Below are 21,336 nucleotides of genomic sequence, written 5' to 3' on the forward strand. Positions count from 1 at the left end.
ACCTCCCGCGTCCACTCCCTCGCCGGCCCAACCCAATCAGCCCCGATTGGGGTGGGCCAGCCAGACCCCACCTGTGCACAAATTCATGCACCGGGCCTCCAGTTTATTTATATAATTAATAGCACACAAAACCCTAAAAAAGAAGAGGGAATTCAGTATCAGGAGAAAACAAAGATGTCAACCTCCCAGAGGAAATAAAAGAACTTCCACAATGATTATTACTTCCATTCTGTTTCCATAAGATTTACAATGCAGAAATTTCATAAGTGTAAAATGCTATATACTGAGGAGTCAAATCCCTTCTTTGATCATTAGGCAATTTCTGCTTCAACCTTCTGTTTTCTTCCCATAGCCAACCTCTAGGTGTTAATGTTCAAAACACTGGTGTTCTGGGACATTATCTCCTTTTCTCCTTTAATAAAAACTGTGTAAGCAGGGAACATTCTAGTCTTCCCTTGGTTCCCTGATGTCTTGTTGCTCTTCAATGCCTACAGTTGATCCAGCATTCTCAGACACAATAGTCAAGGCTCACTCAGTACTAGGAAAATCTCTTAAAGGGAGAAATTTGATTTAAACTACATAAGCCTATCTAAAATAATAAGCATTTGAAGGATTAATATAGATCTTGTACACAATGTAGTCTCAACCTCTGTAGGAACTATATTTAAGTTTAATAGCAACAAATTGGTCTATTTACTAATATAGTAGTTTCCTCTTATCCAGTAGGGTGAATGTTCCAAGACCCCCAGTGGATGCTTGAAGCTGCAGATAGTACTGAATCCTACACATATGATGTTTTTCCCTATATATACTAGTACATGCGTTTTTACTTAAAAGTAAGCATTTAATGACTTCTCTTCTGCATATCCAAATTGCAAGCATCACTACTCTTGTGCTTTGGGGCCATTAAGTTAAAATAAAGGTTACTTGAACACAAGCACTGTGATACAATAACAGTCCGATAACCAAGATGGCCAAGTGACTAATGGGCAGGTAGTGTATACACCATGGAGATTTTATCACTCTATTCAGAATGGCATGCATTTTAACTTATAAATTGTTAATTTCGGGAATTTTATGTTTTTGGACCATGGTTGACTGCTGATAACTGAAACCATGGAAAGTAAAACTGCAGATAAAGAGGAACTACTGTACTATAAAAAAAAATAAGATAATGGTAATAATATGTCTGTTTGAAAAATAATGGCCTTACTCCAGTAGCAAAAAGCATGCCTAGTGGCTAGATCTTGTTTTCTAATACTATCTATACTAATAAAAGGGTAATATGCTAATTAAACCAGACATCATTCTGAACGTCCTTCCTGACGAAGCCAGGGCCGGAGGGAAGCTGGTGCTGGCAGCTGGGGGAAGGCAGGCCTACTCTCGCATGAATTTTCGTGCATCGGGCCTCTAGTTCTCCAATAAAAGGAATCAGGGTTCCTTAGAGAGAAATGGCTGATTCCCGAGCTGGGGCAGGAAATATTTATACAAGAGGAGTCTACTGCATTTTGCAGTGCCAGAATGCGAAAAAGTGCTCAAATAACCATGCACACAAGAATGTATGCATGGGCGAACATTCATGCATGTGCCTGTGTGTGTGTGCACACGCGCGCACAAACACACTAGTGATATGTTAAAGGAATACAAAAACTGACTGAAAGGGCTCCCAATGACTAAAGTTGGAACAATTTGAATAACACAATAAAGTAGTATTGAATTATAACCCAAAATATAAAACATATATCCATGAGTCCATCCTATCTAATAAAATGAGAATATGCTAACTGACCCTCATGCTGTCGCAAGATGGTGGCGCCCACAGCCAATAAGGAGGGAATATGCTAATTGACTGCCATGCCCTCAAAGATGGCGGCACCCACGGCCAATAAGGAGGGAATATGCTAACTGACTGTCACGCCCCCAAAAGATGGTGGCACCCACAGCCAATAAGGAGGGAGTATGTTAATTGACTGCCACGCCCTCAAAGATGGTGGCACCCGCACCCACAGCCACAAGATGGCCAGGAGGGAGGGCAGTTGTGGGCGACCAGGCCAGCAGGGGAGGGCAGTTGGGGGCGACCAGGCCTGCAGGGAGGGCAGTTGGGGGGACCAGGCCTACAGGGGAGGGCAGTTGGGAGGGACCGGGCCGGCAGGGGAGGGCAGTTAGGGGTGACCAGGTCAGCAGGGGAGGGCAGTTGTGAGCGATCAGGCCGGGCGGGGAGGGCAGTTGGGGACGATTGGGCCGGCAGGGGAGCAGTTAGGTGTCGATCAGGCTGGCAGGGGAGTGGTTAGGGGGTGATCAGGCAGGCAGGCAGGCGAGCAGTTGGGAGCCAGGCAGGAGAGCGGTTGGGAGCCCGGATTGTGAGAGGGATGTCTGACTGCCGGTGGGATCGGGCCTAAACCGGCAGTCGGACATCCTCTGAGGGCCCCCAGATTGGAGAGGGTGCAGGCTGGGCTGAGGGACACCCCCCCTCCCGTGCACAAATTTCATGCACTGGGCTTCTAGTACTGATATAAATGACTAAATAAATGAATAAATGGAGGAGGAGAGACTAATCTCCCATGTAAAATTCCAAATAGTAATTTATGAAGATACTCTGCTCTTAAGGAGGTATAGCACAATTAACTCTCCACTCTTTACGCTGTAGACTGTGCATGGTGACTTCTCTCCAGAGTACAATATGGAAAGAGGAGGGGAAAAAAGGTAACTTTACAAAAGTGAGGAACCTGACAAACACTGTCTCAGTTAGGTGATCAAGGCCAACATCAATAGTTATAAATCATGTCAATAGTATGTATGCTTAATACCATGTGATAAAAATGGCACTTTATCTCTGAGGTTATCTTTCCAATAACCCATTATGCCATCTTATCATGAGAAAAACTAAGACAAATCCCCATAGTGGAGCATCCTACAAAATATCTGACCAGTACTCATAACTGACAAGATCATCAAAACAAGGAAAATTTGAGAAACTGCCACAGACAAGAGGAACCTAAGGAGACACAACTAAATATAATGTGGTATTCTAGATATGATTCTGGAACAGGAAAAAAGTAAATTAATCTAAATAAGATATAGACTTTAATTAATACTAACACCAATACTGACTGGTCCATTAATTGTAACAAATGTATCACACTAACAGTAGGGGATGTTAATAATAGGGAAACTGGATTTTATGAGAATACTGGTATATGGGAATTCTCTATACTATCTTCTCAACTTCTCTGAAAATCTAAAACTATTCTAAAAAATAAAATCTATTAATAAGAAGAAACAATAGTCATCCCCACTGCCAGGTCAGAATGTGATTTGACCAAATCAGGGTGGGTGAAGGAATTTAATAAATTAGAGTTCACAAAGAAACACACTTCCCCTAGACCAGTGGTCGGCAAACTGCGGCTCGCGAGCCAAATGCGGCTCTTTGGTCCCTTGAATGTGGCTCTTCCACAAAATACCACGTGCGGGCGCGCATGTACAGTGCGATTGAAACTTCATGGCCCATGCGCAGAAGTCGGTATTTTGTGGAAGAGCCACGCTCAAGGGGCCAAAGAGCCGCATGTGGCTCGAGAGCCGCAGTTTGCTGACCACTGCCCTAGACCTTAGGAAAAAATATGAAACCTGTTATCCAGGTAGATAATATCAGGTCAGTTGTCTAATTATATATAAATATAAAATATTTAAGTTTCAAAGTAACTATATCTTTGCTTAATCAGAATCAAGCAACCTAATAGACACAGAGCTAGCAACAAACATGGTTGATCTTATAAGAGATCTGTGGGTGGGGGTGGGAGTGGGGGAGAGGGCTAAAAGTTAAAAATTCAGATAATAATTTCAATAGACTAGCTTTGCTTGAAAGTAAGAGCAGATAAAAATCTTTGGAATCTATCACATCCTAAGAGAGACCTAACTTCCTGAAAAATCAAATTGAATCACCAACTGCTGAGTCTTAACTATGTGCAAGGCATTATCCCTGGACCTACTACTCTAAGTGTGGTCTCCAGATTGGCAACATCATCACTTCCTGGGGGTTTGTTAAAAATGCATATGGCTCTAGTCAGTTTGGCTCAGTGGATAGAGCATCCGTCCTCAGACTGAAGGGTCCTGGGTTTGATTCTGGTCAAGTGCATGTGCTATGGTTGCAAGCTCGATCCCCCACCCCAGTCAGGGCACATGCAGGAGGCAACCAATCAGTGTGTCTCTCTCATATCGATGTTTCTCTCTCTATCTCTCCCCCTTCCTTCTACTCTCTCTAAAAATCAATGGAAAAAAATATCCTTGGGTGAGGATTAAAAACAACACATATGGACCTCATCCCAGATTTACTGGGGGTTCAGCCTAGAAACCTGTATTTAACATGCTCTCCGGGTGATTCCCATGCACACTGAACTTTGACTGTCACTGTGGTAGAAAGTGTGATTTCTCTTTGAACTTGGCAAACACATAGAGTGGTCTGGGCTGCAAGTTAGCAGATGGAGAATTCATGTCACACACCAACCCACCTGCCACATGATTACCAAGCAGCACTGGCCAAGGAGTCAACCCTCCTGTACCAGAAAATGAGTAGAAACACAATGGTTTGATCCTCTGAGCTTTTTGCGGCATTTTAAAATCTGCAAACAAGCAAAAGGAACAAGTCAGAAGGAGGCTGAAAATGCTGGCCAGGAGGGAGATATACATAATAGCAGGTATAGTGTATTTTCTACTCAGTGACCCAAAACAGACTAAATGCAACAATCTAGTCCTCTTAACATCTCCAGGTTCTTGTTTTCCCATGGGAACACATACATTTGGTTTTGACTCTTCTGCATTTTGAGACTGCTGTTTCCATCTTATTCTTGTTATTTAAAAAGTAAAAAGCACTTCCTATATCACCAAGAGCAATTCAGCAGGATTCATTTCTATATACTGTGTTGCCAAATATAAGCCCCAATAATGAACAACACAAGGGACAAGGGTTTGTCTTAGAAAAATGATTAGAGTGTCAGGAGAAATCTAGCTCTGCAAGCTGCTGCTTTTTAGAAAAACACACTTAACTGCAGCCACAGATCCCTCCCTCCTCTTGCTTCAGAATCAAATGTTCACCCATCCCTAGCAACAAGATGAAGACTTTAGAGAGAGGGCTCTGACAGCAAACCACCAAGGCTGCAGACACATCCCGTTTTAATTGCATCAGCAACTGCTAAGCAATTAATGAAGAAGAGGGAGGGAGCACCAGGGCAAAGAGAGACTTGAGCAACCATGTGGAAATACTTCATCCTCACTCCAACAAGAGCAAGTGATTTATGGCAGCTGCACAAAGCATCAAATCCTTGCATCTGAACTCCCAGGCTAATTCCCAGGCAGCAATAAAGCGACATAGTCTAGATTTCCTCTTGCTTAAAATTTTGTATCTCCCATTTTCCTCCCTGTAGCCACCAACAAAGATGAGGGAGGGAGAAAGCCAATAGGTCAAGTGGGTGATTTAGCTATGAAGTCCCTTGGGCAGATTCTGTGTTTTGCACAGTACGAGGATGTAGTAAGGATCAGTAAATACTAAATACTAACAGCAGTGATTCATCAGAGGCATGCAGGTCCTGGGTCTAGGGCAGGATGGGGCAGGAACTCCATCAATAAATCTCTGCAGTTTCCTTCTTTTTCAAGCTATATCCTTATCCGATCACAGAAGAGAAAGTCAGTAAGAAAAAACTGCCAATGAAACCTTTCAGAGAGAAAGTGAACTCTCAAATGTGGCCATGGTTGCCAAAAAAACATCAGCATGAAAGCGAAACAAAAGCTCAGTCACTTAATGCCAAGATCCCAGCTGTCACCTCCTAAATAAACAGAGAACCCTAAATTACAACAGTGAAGGTTGGTGTTTTGGGGTATGAAGATGGGAACTGATGAAAAATGAGATGGTTTTGACTAATTCACACAGGAAGTTCCTAAATAGAATAATTATCAGATACCCTCACTTCCCCCACCTTTTCCAGCCCTCACTATTCAATCACAAGGACCTGAGGTCCTGGGTTTTCTGCAACAAACCTGATTTTAAAATTCTACCCTACTGTGTCTGGATTTGAGGTTGCAAGAAAAAAATGTTTGCTTTATATATAGCTTATCCCAAAGGCCCTCACACAGAGCTTGACAGATGGTAAACCAACATACCTAGCAATGCCAAATAGAGAAGGGTAAAGAAGGCAGGAGACAGATCCCTGGGGCCATGGTCCAAAAGTATTGTTAAATTGGACTTCAACTAAATTGGCCTTTCCCTACCACAGAATTACTTGCACTGCTTATTAAAAAATACAGAAGATTATGATTCAAAGTATTCCAAGGGACTTCCAAGCTGACTGCTAGTAGGGAAAAAAAAATCAAACTCCTTAGAAATCCCTAATACCATACATAGATCTAGTTTCTTGCCTACCTTCTCATCTCATAGCCACTCCCTCCTTCGCTCTGAATTATTTGGTCATTCTACAAAAATTTATTCAGTGCCTGCTACATGCTAGCACTGTTGTAAGCACTATGGATGCACGTAGGACTGTCATATAACAGTTGTTCAATTTTGGCTTGTATAAAGGCTCCTGGCTGAGGAGGCTGGATGAGCCTGAAAGCCATTGCTAGCTAAGCTACATCCCTGGTGTAAGGCTGCAATCTCCTCGAAAGGAGACTTCTTTTTCCTAATTTGCAATAAGAAGCCCTATGGCCTAAGAGAGGCCCTAGTTACAGCGACAAACAAGTCAGACAAAAATATCTATCCTCATGGAGCTTACATCCCTTTGTGGGGGAGACAGACAAAACCAATATAAATTAGATAGTATGTGAGACAGTGATAACTGTTAAGGAGAAAATGAAATAGGAAAAGGGGAAAAGTTTGTGTAGGTGTGTAATTTTAGAGGTGGAGAACTATTATTCTAGAGGTTCCCAAATTTATACAGTATGTTTTTATTGATTTTTAGAGAGAGAGGAAGGGAGAAGGATAGAGGGAGAGGAACTTTGATGAGAGACATCTACCAGCTGCCTCCTGCAGGGCCCCCTACTGGGGATTGAGCCACAACCCGGGCATGTGCCCTGACTAGGAATCAAACCCAGGACCTCTTGGTTCATGGGTTGATGCTTAACTACTGAGCCACACTGACTGGGCTAGAGGTTTCCAAATTTAAAACCATATGAATATTCAAACAATTTCATCAACTGCTGCTGGGCATCAGGTCCATGGCAAAGTGATCAGGAAAAATAAAGCCCTGGGGGAGGAAGGATTACTAGAGTGAGGAAAAACAGACTAAAATAAGTGGTTAAGTATCTTGCTACACATAAATAATAGATGATATTAAGAAATTATTGTATAGTATAATAATGATATTTTGGTTATATAAGCAAATGTCCTCAGTTTTTAGAGATGCATGTTAAAGTATTTAGGAAAGAAATGTCATAATGTCTCAAACGTCCAAAGTGTTCAACAAAACTAATAAATAAACCATATCTATAGAATATGGCAAAACCTTAACAATGATCAAATCTAGGTGGTAGGTGATCATTTACTTCTAATTTTTGTGTATATATTTAAATTTTTTCTGAAAAACACAAGTGGGGGAGGGAAATTATTGCTATAATACAGTTTATCCATTATATTTGAAAAGATGACTTGGTAATATTTTTAGATCGAATGCCAGGCTTTTAAAGATGCCAGTTCATGCTATCCTGGTTAAAAACATAAAGTAGTCCCTGACCAGGTGGTTCAGGTGGTGGGAGCATTGTCCCAATACACCAAGGTTGTGGGTTTGATCCCTGGTCAGGGCACATACAAGAAGCAATCAATGAATGCATAAATAAGTGGAACAACAAATTATATGTTTCTCTTTCTAAAATCAATAAATACAAATTTTAAAATAAGAAAACAATAACAAAGTAAAAACCTGCTTTTAAAATATTTTGTAAATATTTAAAGTCTGTTTATAAATATTTTCTCTCAATTCTACTTAGCCAGACCCTTCTTAGCTCTTTATTTCCATATAACTGCGTAACAGGTGAAACTTACACGCTCTACATAGTTTATGATGTTCCACTCTTTCCGGGAATCAGATTTCCCAAAGCTGACCACTAAAGGCCTCTTTGCTACCAGCAGCTTCAGGCTGTCTGCCATGAAATAGTCCTTACCTCGGAATGACACTAAGAGATACCACCTATGACCTGGAAGAGGATGGTGGCCTCCAGATGAACTGAGTAACATACTACTAGGCTGTAATACAATCTCTCTCCACTGGCTCTCCAAAGCAGCTCAGAATTAGTGAGCCGTATTTAGGGTCACCCAAGGTAAAACTGGGAAGCCTACCACTCCCTCTTCCACTGAGAGCTTAGGACCCTCCAATTATAAACCTTTCTCCATCTCTTTTGTATCTCTTCCTTTACTCACAGTTAATTCTAAGTGGTAAATCAACTAAATAAATTAATCCTAATTAAATATGTTTAGCTAACTGGCCTTTTAAGAAGTGGTTAGAATTTCTGGCTCTTAGCAGTTTCTTCAAAGTACATCATGGCCACTAATTCTGATATACAGGGTGTTCCAAAAAATGTATACATACTTTGAATGATTGGTGACAGTGTTTATTAATATACAGTTCATTTTCAAAATTTAAAAGAATCCACAGAAATGAATAATTCTTTTGTCAATGCCTGTTTTTTTTAAATAATATATTTTTATTGATTTCAGAGAGGAAAGGAGAGAGAGATAGAAATATCAATGATGAGAGAGAATCATTGATGGGCTGCATCATCCTGAATGCCTCCTGGGGATCAAGCCCGCAACCTGGGCATGTGCCCTGACTGGGAATCAAACCGTAACCTCCTGATTCATAGGTCGATGCTCAACCACTTAGCCACGCCAGCTGGGCAATGCCTGCTTTCAAACCAATGACCATTCTGGTCTGGGCACTGCTGATAATGTGAAGCAATGGAATCACAAACATCAAGAATCATTTTGTTTGGTATTTGTGTGACCTCTATTTGTTGACTATTGCCGGTTTTGTACTGTAAACTTTATCTTTTATGTATCCCCATAAAAAAAAGTCTAGTGGTACTTTAGGATACATTTTCTTTTCTTTTTTTAAATATATCTTTATTGATTTCAGAAGGAAAGGGAGAGGGAGAGAGAGATAGAAACATCAATGATGAGAGAGAATCATTGATCAGCTGCCTCCTACTCATCCCCAACTGAGGATGGAGCCCGCAACCTGGGCATGTGCCCTTGACCAGAATCAAACCAGGGACCCTTCAGTTTGCAGGCCGACGCTCTATCCACTGAGCCAAACCGGCTAGGGTTAGGATACATTTTCTTTGTTCAAATCTTAGTCTGGTTTCACCCATTATTTCAAATCAGTAAAACCTGAAAAGGAGTGAAAACTAAGTGAGTTGTCAGCTGTTAAAGTGTGTATACATTTTTTGGAGACACCCTATATATTACATACATACATATTCTGAAGTATACATCTATAGAGTCTCATTTGAAGTTCCCATAAAACCAAGTCCACTTTCAGACAGTTCAAATGTTAGCCACTGACTGATTATACCTACTTCTTTCTCCATGGCTAGTCTAGGAGACTAATTTAATATATGTCAACAGAAAAATGCCTGAATAAATGTATAGATCAGTGTTCAGGTGGGTACTTATTATCCTCCTTACTTTAACCAAAACTCATGGTGAATTTCAAGGCACACGAAAAAAAGGAAACTTCGCCTAGTATTAAGAAGAATGCTTATTCCATCTTGGTTCTCTTAAGAGATGATCAACCTGGCCGGTGTTGCTCAGTGGTTGAGCATCGACCTACGAATGAACCAGGAGATCGTGGTTCAATTCCTGGTTTGATTCCTGGTCAGAGCACATGCCTGGGTTGCAGACTCGATCCCCAGTAGGGGGTGTGCAGGAGGCAGCCAATCAATAATTCTCTCTCATCACTGATGTTTCCATCTCTCCCTTTCCCTTCCTCTCTGAAATTAATAAAAAAATATATTTTTAAAAAGTCTTCTTTATAAAAAATAAAAAAGATGATCAGAATCACTATAGCATGACTTCAAATGCCTTTGCAAACCTAATTTTGCCAGTTTCCCATTCTGCACTCAATGCTTCTGAAATTAAAGACATTAAATTCATTCACTAAAATGCTTATGTAACTTAGTGGGCATTCCTAGTAGCCTAAGCAAACATTAAAGGTAACTATGGAGCAATTTTATAAATTATTAATAAAGAACTTACTGTGTCCTAGTAAAGAGACAAGCACTTACAAAAGTTAAGAAACTATTAGTGGATAAAAGGATATGTAAGCAATGTGCACAGAATGGATGAGTGACAAATATTGTCATTCACTGTGATCTAAGTGGATTGAATGACCGAGTTTGGTATGCTCTAACATAAAGCCAGTTTAAACTCAGATCATACATATTGAAGCCACACTGAAAATGGGTATACTTCTCTTCACTTGTTCTATAGCAAAACACAGATCCTGACCCTGGTTTTCCTTGTGAATATGACAAAATACCAGTGAAGAGTCTATTCTAATTAAGGGATGAATAACATTATGCCTGAAAACAAAACAAAACAAATGCTTTTTATTTCAGGTGTTGTAAAAAGTAAAAATAAAGTCAAAATAAAGCTTCACTGTTTGCTCTCACTTCTATGTTAACCTCTCCCTTTTATCACCCCCAACTTAAATAAGACCAGAGAAGCAGTGATACAACACTCAGTATACAGTACTTACAGCTCCACTCATGTGATTATCTTGTGCTATAGTGAATTTCACAAGCAGTTTTCCAGACCACAACAAACAGCTCTCCCTTATCTGAGCCACTGAGGCAATTATAACTATCACTCAGCTGGCTTATATATTGTTTGGTATAGTTATCTCCTTAATTCTTTTTATAAGCATAGGTCATCCCCTCACTCCAACAATTAGACAATTAGACTTCAGAAGTGACCTCACCTCTTGGCATAGTAACTGCTTTCTCAAATTCCCCCTCTCACCCCTCACACACAGACACTAAGCTGCAGCTAATATTAAGAATACATTTTTTTGTTGGCTTCTGCTTCTGAACCATAAACTCAGGTTATTGTTTAATTATGGCAATCATAAGATCAATGCAAATAAATGAAAACTGTAAACCCCCCTTCCTATCTTTTTAACACCATTAGTTAAATTTGAGAGATTTAATAGAATTATGCAATTATTTCAGTCAGGAACTCCAATAATGTGGCTGTGATATAGAGGGATTATTAGTAACATATGAGCCCAGTGTGGGTGTAATATTAATGCCTCCATCAAATTAAATGATATAGGCAGCCAAGCATTGTGTTAAGATGACCAGCTTTGGTTACCCACACACCTAGGTGATAAATTAACTTCTGATCCTTTCTAGTTGTGTGATTTTGGGGAAGTAAAGGTAGTCTAAGGTTCTTTTTCAAATGTGAAATGTGAATAGTTAGCTCCTACTTGTCAAGGTTGTTGTGAGATTATTAAGATAAATTGTTGCCTAGCAAAGTCTACTTTGAAATCACTCAAAATAAATGATAGCTATTATTACTAATTGCAATAACTTTCAGTGAACAGAATTTTACATTTAGCAACCAACATCCATAGATATCCTTGGTACTATGCCAAATTGAGAAACAGACTGTACTTAAAAGAATGAAATGTGGACGTTGCAGAATAAAAAGATTGAACTAAAATTAGGATTTATACTCGAATATGAGATTTATTCTTAGGAGTTTGCATTAAGTTTGAAGATTTGTAAAACTCAAAAGGATAGATAATTCAGATGTCAGATGATACAATATTAAACATATATCAAAATATTCACAGAAAGCAGGAAGTATACCTTTATCTCACTAAAACTTGAACACAAACTCTAGTTCTTAAGGTAACTTAACAAAATGGCATTTACTAAGCCTGCTCTGAAAACACCTGCCCTCTATATCATTTAATTTGATGGAGGCATTAATATTACACCCACACTGGGCTCATATGTTACTAATAATCCCTCTATATCACAGCCACATTATTGGAGTTCCTGACTGAAATAATTGCATAATTCTATTAAATCTCTCAAATTTAACTAATGGTGTTAAAAAGATAGGAAGGGGGGTTTACAGTTTTCATTTATTTGAAACACCACAATGTTTGCTTCCTTATCCTCAGAAAAGAGAAACAATGTTAACACTTGATCTACAACAGGTTTTTGGCCTCAGTTGATACAAGTTTCTCTCTAGAGATAGGTTCTAAGAGAGTCTGAAGTGAAAACTATTCTGAGAGAATCCATTTTACACTATAAAAGGGAGTTAGAATACAGAAACCTTAGGTCTTAATCAATCAGATCTGAAGTAGCATTATTATTTTTTGAAGTTAAGATGTATCCTGTTTTGGTTTACTATGTTAAAACTGTTCAATAAGAAAGCTAGGCAATGGGACTGCAGCAGTGAAGAAGAGACGAGGACCAACTAAAAAAGATTCCTCTAGAAGAGAAAGACTGATGAACAAGAAAACAAATAAGACACTTTTAGGCAATCTACATGCTATTACCAAAAAACAAAAACAAAACAAAAAAACAAGAGTTACTGGGGAAAAGTAGCATTAGGTAAGTCCTGGAAGAACTGATGGCTGAATGATGAGTAAACAAGAAACTAGGGAAGAGTAACCAGGTTGAGGAGGGAGCAAGGGCACAAACTCTGAGACAGGACCAGATATAAGGTTTGTGTGGCTAGTTTTGAATGTGGAACAGTGGTTAACATCAGTTAAACAGGTAGTCACAATATGTAGGTCAGATATGTAGGACTTTTTGGCCTTGGTAAAATAATTTGAATCTTATCTTAATTTGGCGAGTCATTAGATTATTTTTTTAAAATATATTTTTATTGATTTCAGAGAGGAAGAGAGAGGGAGAGATAGAAACATCCATGATAAGAGAGAATCATGGATCGCCTGCTTCCTGCACATCTCACACTGGGGACCTAGCCCGCAACCTGGGCATGTGCCATGACTGGAAATTGAACCTGGGACCCTTCAGTCCAAGGGCCAGCGCACTATCCACTGAGCAACACTAGTTAGGGCGTCATTCAAGAATTTTAAGTAGAGAAATCAGTGACATTAAGACTGTAATTGAAACCTAAAGATGCTGTTTTCTGTTAAGGTTCACAGACTCATAGACTTTCAAAGTTCCTGAAAAATGCATGGAGGAAGTTTACAAGTTACGTTAAAATACACATTCTACGGATTTCAATAATTTTTTACCTTTTTCTTATCTTTGGTCCCCTAATCCAGTCAGTTAGGAAGTCCTGCCAATCTCTCCTTAATAACCTTCATTTATTTTTTCCTTTTGCCAAGCATCCTACTTTAAACTCTTTTTCATCTTTTGTTCTTTTCCTACCCTTTTTTTCTAAACACGTGCGTAAGTGTATAAATGCACAGAGATGGGCAGAAATTGAAGAGATAACCCTGTAGAGAGGTCCCTGAGTTTTCTATGTTAGAATATGAATAATGAGTATAAAAGAGTATTTCATTTCCAGAAATAGAAAATAAGAGACTTACTGGGTAAGAGTAGTATGAACAAAGAATAAACAAATTATGGAATAGCCTCTGATGGGTTATAGAAAGCCAAAGGATCCTTTGTTGAAAAAAATAAAACAAAAAACTAGGGAGACAAGAAGAAGGGCGAATGAAAATATATGGTTACTCTAGATCCAGAACAGAGTGTAACAATTCATATGGTATAGGATATAGCTACACAGGCACCTGTTTTCCTCTACTCTCTGTTTATCAAAATCTTATTCTCCTTAAAAGGCCTGGTTTAAAAACTATGTCCTTAGAGAGGCTTTGTGGCCCTCCCAAGCTAGGATTAATTTTTCCTCCTTTACAGTCTCATATTTGAACTTCTATTTAGTTCAATATATTCGGTCTTAAGTTATACTGTTACTCTTATGAATACAATTATCTATCTTGCTTACATCACAAAGGGGGTGAACAGGAGAGAAAGGTGAAATACTAAATGAGATACCTATGAAGGCACTTAGTAAACTGGGAAAGGTTAAACAAATTCACTTATTCAGTTAACATCTACTGAACAACTACTATGTGCCAGACACAAAATAGACATGGTGGGTGTTCTCATGGAGTTTATATCCTTGGAGGTGGTGGGAATGTTAACAGTTATTAATATACTAGAGGCTCAGTGCACGGATTCATGCATGGGGGCGGGGGGGTTCCCCTCAGCCTGGCCTGCGCCCTCTCCCAATCCAGGACCCCTTGGGGGAAGTCCGACTGCCAGTTTAGGCCAGGCCTGCGGGGATTGGGCCTAAACTGGCAGTTGGACATCCCCCGAGGGATGTAGCAGTGCGCCAAGTGGCAGGCAGCCAGGGAGGAGCCTGAGCTGGTGTCACACTGCTCACGCTCATCCCAGCCTGCTGCGCCTGCCGCTGTCGCTTGGTAGCACTGCTGCGGAGTCAGGAGAGGTTCCTACTGCTGCAGCTGCATTTGCCAGCTGTGAGCCCGGCTTCTGGCTGAGTGGGCACTCCCCCTGTGGGAACGCACTGACCACTAGGGGGCAGCTTCTGCATTGAGCGCCTGCCCCCTGGTGGTCAGTATGCATCATAGTGACTAGTCGATCGGTTGTTCCAGTCGTAACAGTCACTTAGGCTTTTATATATATAGACGAGAGGCCTGGTACACGGATTCATGCACCAGTGGGGTCCCTCGGCGGCCAGGCCACCCTCTCACAATCCAGGACCCCTTGAGGGATGTCGGATAGCTGGTTTCAGCCCAATCCCCGCAGGCCTGATCCAGACAGGAGGGAGCCTGATCCTGTGCGTTGAGCGTCTGTCTCCTAGTGGTCAGTGTGTGTCATAGCAACCGGTCGACTGGTCGTTCGGTTGCTTAGGCTTTTATATATATAGATTGTTGATCCTTGAAGAATGTGGGGGTTAGGGATATTGACTCTAGTGCAGCTGAAAATCACATATAACTTTTAATTCCCTCAAAACTTAACTATAGTCATTCCTGAAATATCATTTTTAATTCCCTCCATCAATGACCACTGCACGTAGTATATACAGTAGGTGATAAATAAATGTCAGAATTGGGAATACCTCACACAAAGGCTCTTCTAGTGCACCGACACTGGGCCCCTTTTAAAGGTCTTGACTTGGCCACCAACGGTCTCCTTGCTACAGACTCCAGGGCCTCAGCCATTCATCCTTTCCACTTGGTTGTTGCCACCCAGCCACTTTTAATTAATCCTGAGGTTTTCCTCCACACCATCCCCAACTGACTTTTTATCTCCAGGACTGGAATCACACTATCATCCTCTTTTGATTCCATCTTTAAGCCAAGCTATCTTTTCTTTCCAAACAGACATTGCAATTAAGGTAGAATAGCAAGCACTCCTTTGACTTAAATGAAAATTTTACATCATTGAGGTTCCACATTAAAATAGTTTACAAGGTTAGGGCCCAGCCTGGAAATTACCCTCTCTGGGCATTTCTTCATATTCCAGTTAAAGCTAAAGTGACTAATTAAACTGCAAATGCATGAATTCCTTCAGACACTAAAAAGGTCACTTAGTACAACAGCTTGATTTCAGAATAGGGTATAGAAATAGGATGAAACTGAAAAACTTTAACTTTTTGGGTTATGATCCAGATGAAAGACTTGCTGACTAAAAGGAATAGTGACAGCAAACAAAATAAAACACAAAATAAAATAAAAGAATAAAATGTTTTACAGTTTCAAAGCTATACAAAGGAATCTGCAAAATAAAACTCTGAAATAAACCTCAACAGTTCAGTTCAACACCTAAATTTCCCTACACTGCAGTCAATTTAAATTTTCTATTTGAACTGTATGTGTGTGCTAAACAACAAGTATTTATTGAGCAGTTATTATGTGCCAGTCAAGGAGGATATGATGGTGCGATGCTAGCAGAAAAATAACCTGTAGCAGTCAAACAGCTAGGCAATGATGATACATGACAAAGGGAAGTACAGGAATCTATGGAAACGCAGCTCTAGGTCAGCAAAGACTTCCTAGAAGTAAAATCTAAACTGACATCAGAATATGAACATGAGCCAGACAACAACATTTATATAATACTTAACTGCCAAGCACCATTTTAAGAATATTCTATATATTTACCAATTAATTCTCCCAAGGACCTTATGAGGTAGGAATTATTATTATTATTACTTACCTTTTACAGATGAAGAAATTAAGGCTTTGAGAAATTAAGTAAATTGCCAAAACACAGAGCTAAGAAGGGGCAGAACCAGGATTAGAAGCTAGGCATACTAGAGGTTCTGGCTCTCTCTCTATCTCTAATATCAAGATAGGAGGTGAGGGTGAGGGGTGGAAAGAGATGATAAGGGAAGGAGAAATGAATGTATTAGAATGTGGAAGAAAATTACAGTAACAATTGAAGGAATTCAGTATGGTGGGTTCTTGGGAGAGGTTAAGCATGGAAATTTAAGAGAAACCAGATTAAACTGAGGCACTTTAGATTAAGGTGGCCAGTTTCAAACTCAGGAATCATTAGTGTGTATATTACAGCAATAGGCAAAGTGATTTCTTGGTGTCTCTTCCTTTGAGACAATCTTTCTATATACCACTACCAAAATTGAACTTCCTAAAACACTGTGTTCCTGATATCACTACCCTGCTCAGAAAGTCTTTAGTAGCATTCCACTGACTATAGGATTCATTCCAAACTGTGGAGCCTTCACAAAATGGCCTCTACCTCTCTTTTTAACCTTTTTTTTTTTTTTTGGATTTCCACCAATTCCAACTACAAATTTCAGCCCCATATAAAATTATTTTTTGCCCTTGGAACAAATACTCATTGCTGAATAAAAATTTACAAGAACTATTTCAATTTAACACTTTGCATCATACTTCTACCTACAAACAAATTATTTATCACTCTTACCCATATACATTTTTAAAAAGATCATTGTATGTATAAAAAAAATTTTGACCACTGGCCAATAAAAAGTAAAGCACTCTATTTCAGGTTTGTTCAGTGGCAGATATATTAGCATTCAGCATATTTGCCATAATTCAAGTGACTGAATCTGGGCTATCCCCAAGAACCACAATTTTATTCTTACCAAAAAAGTCAGGAAAAGAACTAATATATGCATCAGGCCTCTAGTAAGAGATAAAAGTATAAAACTCTGAAGAAAATATAGGGGGCATTGGATTTGGCAATGGTTTCTTTCTATAACACCAAAAGCACAGGCAACAAATGATAAAAGAGATAAATTGGATATTTCTCAGAAAAAGATATAAGCACATGAAAAGATGTTCAACATTACTACTCATTAGGGAAATGGCAATCAAAACCACAGTGAGATACTGCCATTAGGATAGCTATTATTAAACAAAACAAAAAACAGACAATAAATATTGGTGAAGATATGGAGAAAATGGAACCGTTGTACCCTGTTGGTTTAGGAACATAAAAAAATGGTGCAGTCACTATAAAAAATAATATGGCAATTTTAAAAAGTTAAACACAGAATTACCATATGAGCCAGTAATTCCATTTGTGGGTATGTACCCCAAATAATTTAAAAGCTGGGACTCAAGCAATTATTTGCACACACATATTCATACTGGCATTATCCATAGCAGCCAAAAGGTAGAAGCAACACAGTGTCCATCAAAAGATGAATGGATAAACAAAATATGCTGTATACAAACAATGAAATATTATTCAGCTTTTAAAAGGAATTCTGACACATGCTTCAACATGGATGAACCTTGAGGACTTTATGCTAATTATAATAAGCCAGTTACAAAAAGACAAATACTATATGACTCTACTTATATGAGGTACCTAGAGTAGTCAGATTCATAGAGACAGAAAGTAGAATGACAGTTGCCAAAGGCAAGGGAAGAAAGTGATAGAACATGTTTAATGGACATGTTTGCAGTTTTGCAAGATGAAAAGAGTTCTGGAGACTGGTTGCACAATAATGTGAATGTACTTAACACATTCCACTTGTCAGTCTGTACACTTAAAAATGGTTAAGATGATAAATTTTTAAAAACCGATTTTTAGAGAAGAAAGGAGAGGGTGGGAAAAAAAAGGAGAGGGGGAAAGGGAGAGGGGGAGGGGGGAAGAGAGACATCAATTGGTTGGATTGGTTGCTTCCCATACGTGACCAACCGAGGATCAAATATGCTACCTTTTGATTTATGGGAGATCGCTCCAACCAAATAAGCCACACAAGCCAGGGCTAAGATGATAAATTTTATGTTATGTATGTTTTACCACAATTTTTCTTAAAGTTAAAAAAAAACCCACTCACACCAAAAAAACAGAACGACTCTGGAATTAGATTTCCTGTCTTTGAATCTTGACTCTGCTACTTCCTAGCTATGTGATCTTGGGCAAATTACCTAACTAGTCTGTGCCTCATTTCCTCAGCTATCGATGGGAGGACATAACAGTAGTACCTAGATTATTAACTTGTGTGATGACAATTAGCAAATATATATAAACTTCTCACAACATTCTTAGAACACAGTGAGTTCCATTTTAAGTGTTTATTATTAAATTCACCATTTTGAAAACATAATTTAATGTGGAATTCAGGCCTACAGGCACAACTAAGTTTTTCCCATGCAAAATGGAATAAAACAATTCATGTGCTTATATTCAGGGTTTTCAGGTAAACTCTTGATATAAAGCAGCACTAACACACAAAATGAGTAAAGATTTCCATAGTATGTTGTTTTTTCAAATTTATAATTTGAATATTTCATCTCAAGTAGTTTGTTTTAGTAGGTGTTCTAAAAATTTCTCTTCAAGGGATTCTAACCAGTACTATTAACGGGGCACATTCACTAATGTCTATTGATTCATCAATCTGTAATGAAAAACATCAGATTTAACCGCCATCTGGCATAGTGTTGTTTCTATGACAGCTGATGTTTTACAATGTCCACAAGTAGAATTACTCAAAAGTGGCACCTTTTCTATTTCCTTTTCTTCACCAATTTCAAACATAATGTTAACTATTTCTAAGCAAGATGGTAAAATAATCAATTCTGCAATTGTATAAGGCTACAACCTTTTGTTTCCTGACTGTATTTGTATATGCTGAAAAAAACTCAAATCTTTTTCTATGAAAATGGAATGTTTTGTGATGAGGGATCAGTGTCATTTACTTGGAACAATTTCTTCTGAAAACTCTTCCTTGCAAATAAGACAATTAGGTTGGAGAAAAAAAATCAATGGGAAATATATAACTAAACTTGAGATCATCATCATTGACGGAATAATTATGAATTCACTTTTTTTGCTGCTACTTGGTTTGTGAGGTGACTCTAATAACTTTCCAGCTTTAATCAAGTAATCTATATTATGCACCGGTGGGGTCCCTCAGCCTGGCCTGCGGGAATCAGTGGACCTCCAGAATCAGTGGACCACTGCGCTGCAGCCTGGTCTTACCCGCTAGCTTGTTGGGCTCCAGCCCACTGTCCACGTCGATCCTGTACAGTGTCGATCCTATATAGCACGAAGTAGTGCGCATTGTGGCAGGCAGCCGGGGAGGAGCCTGAGCCCTGCTGCGCCTGCAGCAGCAGCCACTTGGTCGTGCAGGGGGAGTGTCCGCGGGAGAGGCTCGCGTTGCCGCAGCTGCGCTCACCAGCCGTGAGCCCGGCATCTGGTGGCGCTCCCACTATGGGAGCACACTGACCACCAGTGGGCAGCTCCTGCATTGAGCATCTGGCCCCTGGTGGTCAGTGTGTGTCATAGCTACCGGCTGGTCATCTGGTCCAGTCACTTAGGCTTTTATATATATAGACTAGAGGCCTGGTGCACAGATTTGTGCACTGGTGGGGTCCCTCGGCGTGGTCTGCGGGGATCCATCAAAACTGGCAGTCCAACACCGCCTGCTGCTCCTGCCTGCCACTCCTGCTCATCCCAGCCCTGCTGCGCCTGCCGCCACCGCTTGGTAGGCTCGCTGCTGCTCTGCTGTAGTCTCTGGGCTGCGGAAGCCAGCTGTAAGCCCTCTGTCTGGCGCCAGTTGGGAGTGTACTGACTACCAGGGGGCAGCTCCTGCGTTGAGCGTCTGCCCCCTGGTGGTCAGTACGTGTCATAGCTACTGGTCAAGCGGTTGCTTAGGTGTTTATATCCTATACTAGAGGCCTGGTGCACAAAATTCATGCATGGGGGGGTCCCCCTCAGCCCAGTCTGCACCCCCTCCAATCCGGGACCCCTCACGGCCACCCCTGACAGCCTGGTTGCCGCCAACTGCCCCCCCTGCTGGCCTGGTCGCCCCACACAGCCTGCTGCTCAGTCATTTGGTCGTCCGGTTGTTCGTCCGGTTGTTTCAGATGTGACAGCCCTTGGCTCTTTATATATATAGATATAATAAAAGCCTAATATGCAACTTGTCCCCTCGACCAGGAGTTCAACCAGGGGTTAGGGCTGGCGGTGGCTGTGGTGGCAGGTGACCAGGGAAAGGGAGGTGCCCCTGACAGACAGCCGCTAGGGACCCTACCTGTGCACGAATTTTGTGCACTGGGCCTCTAGTATATAGATAAGGATCTATTCATTCCTACTCCCCTTTTCTACCCCATTTTTCTTCAAAGTCCTATCTGCTCTAAATAGGTAGACACATAGAGAGATAGACAGATTTTCATGCTCTCTCTCTCTCCCCCCTCCCTCCCTCCTTTCCTCCCTCCCTTTCTCTCTCTACAATAAATTTTTTAATGTTGTTTTAAAAAATAATTAAATAAATAAAAAATCCTAGGAAATATAAAACAAAACAAACCCCTCCTGGAAATAAGAACAAAATGACTTTGATATAAGGTCTTACATGAAACTTAACTGCATTTCTATATACTAGCAACAAATAAATGGAAAAGGAAATTTTATTAAATACCATTTATAACAGGATCAAAAAACATGAAAAACTAAAATCACAATGAGATACCACTTTAAACCCACTAGGATATTGTAATGAAAAAACAAAACAAAACACCAGAGATCAGCCCTGGCCTGTGTGGCTGAGTTGGTTGAGCCTTGTCCTATGCACTAGGAGGTTGCTGGTTCAATTCCAGTCAGGGCAAATGCCCAGGTTGTGGGCTTGATCTCTGGTGGGGGGCATGCAGAAGACAGCAGATTGATGTTTCTCTCTCCCCACTCTCCCTTCCTCTCTTTCTAAAATCAATAAAAACATATTTTTTTAAAAAGACAGACAAGAATGTGCAGCAACCAGAATTCTCATAAAGCTGCTGGTGAGAGAGTGTAAAATGGTGCAATTACTTAGGAAAATAGTTTGCTGATTTTTAAAAATATATTTTTTAT

The 21,336-nt window shown here is 40.1% G+C and overlaps 1 protein-coding gene across 4 annotated transcripts in view; it reads right to left on the bottom strand.

The window, feature by feature from the left end:
• Positions 1–21,336, bottom strand: part of ZNF609 (zinc finger protein 609) — a 186,659-nt gene that overhangs the window by 97,300 nt on the left and 68,023 nt on the right. Inside the window, exon 1 of one of the 4 annotated variants that reach the window (XM_014535459.1) lies at positions 4,506–4,529. The exons of the other annotated variants lie outside the window; for them this stretch is intronic. Within the exon in view, the coding sequence (XP_014390945.1) occupies positions 4,506–4,514 (9 nt within the window). The 5' untranslated portion in view covers positions 4,515–4,529. Of the gene's footprint in view, positions 1–4,505; positions 4,530–21,336 lie in introns of those variants that run through there. 4 annotated transcript variants of the gene reach the window in all.

This window comes from Myotis brandtii, unplaced genomic scaffold (assembly GCF_000412655.1).
Source record: "Myotis brandtii unplaced genomic scaffold, ASM41265v1 scaffold144, whole genome shotgun sequence".
Classification (NCBI taxonomy): Eukaryota; Metazoa; Chordata; class Mammalia; order Chiroptera; family Vespertilionidae; genus Myotis; species Myotis brandtii.